Below are 8,640 nucleotides of genomic sequence, written 5' to 3' on the forward strand. Positions count from 1 at the left end.
TCGTTATCACCGTTGTTACCGTTGTCAGATCGATGGCTATGTACAATTTGCTGTCAAGGATTAGCCAAGTTTTACTAGCTTAAATGCTAAAGTTTATGTATTGGTATTGTGGCTGCCCCTGGGCTTGTAATGTACTAAAAGTATGTAGTCACTGGTGTTAAAAACGGCGGGTACAGGTTCTCCCGTTTTTAAACGAATGACATAGTTACCTAACCTAATCTAGGGGGCTTCCCACGGTTTTTAGCAAAAGAGGGGTGCAATCCCGTAATGATATTAACGTTGAAGTTACTGGTATTAAATTATTACTTACAACCTTGGAACCCTACCTACGTATGTACCTACCTACCCAAGGTATGCAACTTGGTATTTTTACTTTTAGACAAGCTCTTCTTGTACGACGCACTCTGGCCATTCAATAATATCTTAAATTCATATATTCATTACTAGCTAGTTTTCTCGGAGCTTCCTGGATCAATTAAATGTACGATAGAGCAAACTGATCGCCTAATACTAGCGGTCCCAAATCAATCCTTAACGACAAGCACCAAATTCTGAGAAGGATCCTTACATAGTAAAAAGAAAAAAAAAGGAAAAAAAAAAAGGGAAAAGAAAACCCCCCCAAAGTGGATGAAGGACCCTGACACTAGTGGCACCTGATCAACCTGGACGGATTGAACAAAAAAGCTCCGGGCGGAGATCACCAGCCAAGAGAGATTTCGAACCGTGAACCAGAACGAGCCATGTGTGTCGCGACGGTATCATTTCCGTTATACTCTACCAACTGAACGACATCGTGGTTGGCCCTACCTATGTATGTCGGGATATCAACATGGACGGGTCCGTGGTCATGCCGGAGGACCAACTTGATCCCCCAGCCCGGATCTTCGAACGGCTCCGACAGCTAGGCGGCTTTACTTGGGATGAGTCTCGAAGGCCTTTTCACTCAAGCTATGACAACTGGTATCCTATATCCCGAATGCGATGAGCTCGCATGCGTAGTAGTAGCAGATGTCTAACGTGGAACGTATTTTCGTCTAGGCACATTTATGGCACAAGATTCGTATCGCCGTATTCAACTACGACCACGACAACACCCTTGCAAAACCTCTCCAGCCCGCCAGCAACTATTAAACTCGCTCCGAACCGCGCATCACCCGGAGATCTTCACTTGGGCTTCACCTCCCAGAGTGAAGGGAGCAGCGAGCGCTCTTCCGCTTCTCCGCCCGCCTTCTCCAATCTAGCCACCGATCTATCCAACGTCGAAGAGAAGCAAATCATCGCACGGATATCTTACCATGTCCTTCGCGAAGAACGGGCATTCCACATAGCCAAGAACCTTATCGCCACCGCCGATCCAGAGGGTATGCACAATGCGAAGCCCATCGACCTCATCCGCTTGAGCCCGCAACCAGGTGATCGTGCGCCCATCATCATAGCCATCTACGAGCACCCAGGGGAAAACTATCTCTTCAGGGCTCTAGATCTCGGGCCTGCCTTCTACTACGCCAGAAAAATCGACGATCGATTCGAAGCCTACCGCAAGGATGACTTCCTTTTGGAACCTCCCATCAGTCTAATGTATTTCCTAGACTTTGCCATCGGTGCAACCCAATGCTTGGAGATATTACACCATGGCCACGGTATGGTCCATGGAGAAATCAGAGCTGACGCATTTCACTTCAACATCGAAACAAATAAGGTCAAGCTAATATCTTTTGGTTCTGGGGTAAGGTCGTTCGAACATGGGCTCACTAGCACTGGGTGGTCGACACTCTCCAAGGAGCTCGGGGCAAAAAACAAATTAGTTTATATCAGCCCCGAGCAGACCGGCCGCATGCCTGCAGAGCCTGATACGCGGACTGACATTTATTCTCTAGGTGTATTGTTCTGGATGCTCCTAACTCAGCAGCCCGTATTCACGGGAGCAACGCCATTGGATATCGTCCAGTGTGTGCTTAGCCGTCGTATCCCCTTAGTATCCAACATTCGGACAGATGTTCCTGATGTTCTTGGCCGGATTATACAAAAATGCACATCCAAGACTATTTCCGAGAGGTATCACTCGGCTAGTGGCCTGCGTCATGATCTCCAGATGGTCCAGAAATTCTTAGGAAACGGTGATTGGGCGGCCTTAAAGGAGTGGCACATCGCATCCAAGGATATCTCGTCCTTTTTCATGTTGCCCACAGCTATGGTTGGGCGCCAGAAAGAACGTGCCGAGATCGTCAAAGTTATTGAGAAGGTGGTAAGAGGCCATACTATCCCCAGTATCGGGGCCGCCAACCGTTTCTCGGACGGCTCTGGCTTATCGAGCGAGCTTATAGACGGTGCCGATGTTTCTAGCGAAGGCGCGAGTTCCGTTGAAGGGGGAACTCGGCGAAGTGGGCGAAGTGGCTCGTTCACCCAAACCAACCTGTCGGATTCGAAACCGCCGAGAAGCGCCGTCCAATCTTCAGTCAACGGGACAGATTCCCAAACAATCTCCGGCGACACGGTATCTTCGACCCAGTCGACCTCTAGATTATCTAGACAATGGGACAGGCATCAATCAGTATCTTTCGAGCCCAGAACTGTTCTAGATACCGTGGGAGAGCGCCAGACTTCTTCTCGACATAGCGGCACGGAGACTTCTACTAGCCTTTCCAGACAACTCGGCTCGGCGAAGTTTCGGAGGCGGGGCCAGTGTGAAGTTGTTACAGTAGAGGGCGCAGGAGGCTTGGGGAAGAGCTTTCTTGTTCAGCAGGTGTTGGTCGATGCCAGGCGGAGAGGATATTGTGCAACGGCCAAATTTGACCCAGCCAGAAGAACCGCATTTGGACCGCTCCTGAAGCTCTTGTCATCCCTATTCAAGCAAGTTTGGGGTGAGAGTAACACGGAAACATTTCTCCATCGAGCCCTCAAAGACTATGTCCGCCCTATCTGGCCAGTGCTTCACAATTTACTTGGACTTCCCGAGTTTCTCCTCAGCTCGCAAGAACCGAACACGTATCTATCCCCTTCGGCGCAGAGCTCGGTCCATAGCAAACTCAACAGGATCCCCGCGAGTAGGCGCAGTTCATCGCCTGTAAGCTCATCAGGAAAGCCACGTCCTCAGAGTCCGCGCGTGCCATCCCAGAGTTCGCAAGAATTCTTACGAAGTAGTGCATCTGCGAAAACTATTCGTTTGATGAATACGTTCCTAGATCTGCTCAGAATATTCACAACCCACCACTTCGTCTGCTTGTGCCTTGATGATCTCCAATTTGCTGACGACGAGTCCATGGATTTGATCACGCAAGTCATCTCAGCTAGGCTGAAAATGGTCCTAATAATAACCTATCGGCCTGATGAGCTATCACCTGAGAAGGTCCAAAAGATTCTCATGCCAACAGAAACTGAAGGTGAATTGCCACCTCCTTTCGTATCCGTTCGAAAAAAAATCAAACTAATTTTTATAGCAGAACATCCCAAGTCCAGTGGCCCTAGGATTACAAGGATCGTCTTATTACCCCTAACTGAGTACGAGATCCTCCAGTATGTAGCGTCGACGTTATGTCGACCCCAGGAGGATGTTGTTTCTTTAGCCCTCGTAATCCAATCGAAAACAGCTGGCAATCCTTTCTATATGAGAGAGATGCTGAATGCCTGTTACCGCAAGAGATGTATATGGTACGATTATAAGGAAAACAGATGGCTATTCGACCTAGACTGGCTCTTTGAGCAATTCAAAGGCGAGGATAACTATGACATCTTAAACAACGATTTCATCACGCGCAGATTGAGCGAGCTTCCACCAGCCTCGCGGGCTATCATGGCATGGGCTGCTCTTTTGGGCGATGCCTTCTCATTTGATCTAATATATCAACTATTAAGTGCCGATATTGACCTCGTCGATGATGGGTGTTATGGTCCGAACGAGACCCTATATCGCACAAAGTTTACAAAGGCAGAGGCCGTAGCAGGACTCCAGGCGGCGATCAATGCTTGCATCATCGTCCAGGGCGAGACCGACGATAGGTTCCGGTTTGCCCACGATAGATACGTTCAAGCAGCAGCATCGTTGAAAGAATGCAATACTCCCCCGATGCATTTTGCTATCGCGCAAACGCTGTTGAACTACCATGGATCCGAAGTCCGGGCTAAGGATAATACTGCCTTACACATCACAGAAGCGGTCGAAATTATCAAGGCCCGTGTCCATGTACGCCAACCCTACCGGAAGCATCTAATGGAGTGTGCGGCGACTGCTGTTGTAAACGGCGCAAGACCGACTGCCGCCAAATACTACCATAGTGCCATAAACCTTTTACAGCCCGAACCTTGGACGGATGGCATAGAAGACGTCGACTATGACGAAACCCTTAAGCTCCATTTGCGCGCAGCAGAATGCTATATCTACATGGGCAACAATACTGCAGCCCATAGTCTGGCAAATACTGTTCTCGGCAGTGCCAGAAACGCCGAAGATAAAGCCCCTGCCTGGCTTCTTTTAGCCAGGGCTCAAGCTCAGAATGGGAACGCAGAGTCTTCGTTTGCCATCCTCAGGGAGAGTCTCCGTCAGTTGAAGGTTGATGTCGATGAGCACCCGACCTTTGAGAAATGTGACGCGGCCTTCATGGAAATAGCTACCAAGATCAGATCGATGGATCGAGCCGAGATTCTGACTCCTCTTGGCGTCGCTGATGCCCGTCAAGTAATCGTTGCAGCCATCCTTACAGATGCCATCAGTGCCGCCTGGTGGAGTGATAATCTGGACTTCTATAACCTCGCCCTCACGCATATCAACCTCCATCTAAACCTAGGCTACTTCCCTCAATCCGGCCTAGCTTTCCTTCATGTCGCTGTAATTGCCTTATCTCGCTTCAATATGGTCGAATTCGCTGCAGAACTCGGCAGTCAGTGCTTAGAGATTCTAGAGCGGTCCCGAGATCCTGTGTCTTCGGCTCGTGGCTACATGGTATACGCTACATTCGTAAGTCACATTCGGGTTCCTATCAGTGTTGCTGTAAATCATTCAGAGCAATCGGTTGAGTGCGCTTCTACCGCCGGTGACCGTATATCCGTTATTCTGAGCTTTGGGCTCTCGGCCCAGATGAGATTCTTCGCGAGCGAAAATGTAGCCTTGCTAGAGTCCATATGCCAATTCTGTTGTGAGGAAGTACCGGGATGGCATCAAGACACAAGGGGCGGTACCTTCTTAATAGCGGTAAGGCAGATATGTCGCGCACTCCAAGGGAAGACAGATACCACGACCGCGGATGGCGTGATGACCGATTCGCAACACAACTCGGGTTCTTACAAGACATGGCTGGGCTTCCAAACTCGAAATGGTGGCCGTTCCATTTTGATATACGAAATGATGGAAATGATTGCCTTATACCTGTACGGTCATTATGAACAAGCATTCGAAATGGGGAGAAGATGTCTCGATAAGTTGGATCTTGTTTGGTCTCACCGCAACACACGATCTGTTCTCGTCTTCCACGGTCTTGCTCTCGCAGGTCTCTTACAACGCAAACTTACCGATCCGCGAACAGCCAACACCGACTTAAACAACGAAACACATGACACCATTATACAGCTCGAGGGCTTGAACAAGAAGATTAAAGACTGGCAAATCGTGTCAGACTCGAACTATCTAGCTTGGTCGAAGTGGTTGGACGCTCAGATCGCAGAGCTCCGTGAAGATCATGGATCTGCTATGCGACATTACGAAACGGCACTGGACCACGCCTCAGAATACAGTCTTATATTCGAAGAGGCCCTAGGGAACTTCTTGATGGCGGGGTTCTTCGTCAGACAATCAGCCAGAAGATCTGCAACTGCGGTCTTGAGAGAGTCGGTCGCGCTTTGGCGACAACTAGGAGCAAGCGGAATCGTACAGCGCATCGAGGAAGATCACGCCTTCCTTCTCCATAGCCCCGCCCGCCATTCAAGGACAGCAGAAGTCGCGGTTCAGACTGACTTCGCTGGAGATTCCGCTTCTGTCACCTATGCTGCGGACGGTGAAGATGGGCCGCAGTCGGTGCAACCCGTGAACGAAGAAGAGAGAGAAACCCGAATGGCTGCATGGCGCGGTTCAACGCAGCCAGAAGCTGGTGCTGGCTTACCCGCGCTTGACATGATCGATCTCCACGCCATACTTCTCTCGTCCCAAGTCATATCTTCCGTCTTACAGGTTGATGTCCTTCTTAAGACAATGTGCGACGTTATCCTTCAGACATGTGGCGGGTCCGCAACACAGGCAGCCATCATTGTTCAGGACGAAGACGACATCGATGACAATTGGTGTATTGCAGCCAGTGGTGACTCCGAAAGAGGCGCGTCAGCTCATATTCATGGACAGTCGTTGATCGGTTCATCGCTTGTAGCTGAGAACGTTGTTCTATATTGCGCTCGGTTCCGCGAAGTGGTTTTTATTCCCGATCTAATTAGTGACGAAAGGTTTGGCAACGTTAGCGAGTCTTGGTTGCAGGGGAATCCGCTGAGCAAAGCCGTCATTGCGATACCTATTTGTCATGGAGCCAAGCCACTCCTCGGTGTCCTTTACCTAGAGGGCGAGCCAGGCTCTTTCACTGACAGGAATGTAACCGTGTTGCAATTATTAGTAAACCAGATCGGCATCAGTTACTCTAATGCCCTTGCAATGAAGGCCATCGAGAAGGTATCCTCGGAGAATGAGGCTATGGTCCGCATTCAGAGACAGGCAGTTGCAAAGGCTCGAGAGGCCGAGGCCAAGGCGAAGCATGCTGAAGCCGAAGCCAAGCGGAACGTTAAGATCGCCGAAGAAGCTGCCAAGGCCAAGAGCATCTTCCTCGCCAATGTGTCGCATGAATTGCGAACCCCGTTGAATGGTGTGATAGGCAACTCTGAACTCCTAAGGGACAGCAAACTCAGCAAAGAGCAGCTCGAGATGGCAGATTCTATTCGAGTATCAGCAGATCTCCTGCACACTGTCATCAACGATATCCTGGACTTTTCGAAGATGGAGGCTGACAAGATGAAACTATACATCACTGCCTTCAATCCTGAAGAAATGATGCGCGAGGTCGTTAGAGCTGCTTCATATAGCAACCAGGAAAAGCGTTCCAAGAAGAACGTGAAGATCATTCAAGATATCAACCTACCATCAATGCTCATATACGGAGACCCCATACGCTTGCATCAGGTCCTTGGAAATTTGATTAGCAACAGTTTGAAATTCACCGACAACGGATCTATTACCATTGGTGTCAAGGTTGATTCTAACACGCCCGAGAAGGCAGGGCTGACTTTCTGGGTGAAGGACACTGGTATCGGGATCCCGCCCAAACAACTGGCTAAGCTGTTCAAGCCATTTAGCCAAGCCGATGCCAGCACGGCTCGCAAGTATGGTGGCAGTGGCCTTGGTCTTAGTATCTGCAAATCGCTCATCGAGAACATGATGAAGGGCGAGATTAAGCTGGAAAGTCAGGAGACCGTAGGCACGACAGCCTGGTTCAGCGTCACGTTTGACAAAGCAGCATCCGAAGTGTCGGCAGGAGAAGCTCAACCACTTCCTGCAGCACCAGCCGGTAAGAAACGTGATGCGCCTCTGCCATCTCCTCAGCAGCCTCCGTTGAGTCCAATAGTGGACCTCGCACGAGTACCTAAAGACCAAATCCGCATTTGTATCGCAGAAGACAATCTTATCAACCAGAAGATTGCTATCAAGTTTGTACACAAGCTTGGATATGAAAAGGTTGATACTTACGAGAATGGGCTCAAGGCTGTAGAAGGTTTACGGCAGAAAGCCAAGGAAGGGGACCCATATCATGTCGTTTTGATGGATGTTCAAATGCCTATTCTTGACGGCTATGAGGCTACTGAGCTTCTTCGAAAAGACCCTATCGAAGAGGTACGGAAAGTCGTGGTCATCGCTATGACCGCTTCTGCCATACAAGGTGATCGAGAAAGGTGCTTGGCGTCAGGCATGAATGATTACCTTGCTAAACCAGTCAAAGCAGACCTGCTTAAGAGAAAACTAGATGCCTACACCACAGGAAATGCCCACCCGTCGACCCCGCCGGCTAAGCACTCGCCAGATCCCATCCTCACACATCCTATACCCCCTAAAGCCGTTGCTAGTAGGCCTAGCACTCCTCCCTCTACTTTGCCCACAGCGGCCGAGCTGGACCTCAAAACCCACTCACCGCCTATCATCATGCCAATCAGGGGTGATCTGGACCTCTCGCAAGCTTCCAGTAGTGCATCTGGCGAAAAGACCCCCTCAGATCATGGCTCCATGAGTGAGCCTGCGAACTCGTCGTCCCCACCGCCACCAGCGAAGTCGCAACAAGAAGAGTCGACCGAAGGTCATAACCATGAAATTGGGGCTGCGGACACTAGCAGCAAGAGTGCCAAAGCAACTCAACCCGAAAATCCGTGATGAAGCTATTCACCTATATTAGAACGATATGAGCTACGAGTTTATGACAGAGTTAACGATGCCTGTTTAATACCAACACTCCGAAAAGTAGACGTCCGAAGGATACCGTTTCCCCCTTAGATTGATGATCCTACGAGACACAGGAGCCTCGGTAAAGCATTGAATGATATTTTGTCAGAACAAAAGAGGAGGGGGGGAGGGCTTTGTTTGTCTTGCCATATAAACACATGCTTCCGGTCATTATGGTTGTTTCG

The 8,640-nt window shown here is 49.7% G+C and overlaps 1 protein-coding gene across 1 annotated transcript; it reads left to right on the forward strand.

Moving 5' to 3' along the window:
* Positions 1-829: 829 nt before the first annotated feature.
* GGS25DRAFT_519223 (putative histidine kinase HHK1p) lies at positions 830-8,386 on the forward strand (the record flags this gene model as incomplete). The annotated part of the gene is made up of 3 exons (XM_049263660.1): positions 830-960; positions 1,039-3,380; positions 3,441-8,386. 3 exons carry the CDS (start codon positions 830-832, stop codon positions 8,384-8,386), a joined length of 7,419 nt encoding a protein of 2,472 aa, XP_049118693.1.
* Between the last annotated feature and the right edge of the window lie 254 nt (positions 8,387-8,640).

This window comes from Hypoxylon fragiforme, assembly GCF_022984875.1.
Source record: "Hypoxylon fragiforme strain CBS 206.31 chromosome Unknown GGS25scaffold_3, whole genome shotgun sequence".
In the NCBI taxonomy this organism is placed as follows: domain Eukaryota; kingdom Fungi; phylum Ascomycota; class Sordariomycetes; order Xylariales; family Hypoxylaceae; genus Hypoxylon; species Hypoxylon fragiforme.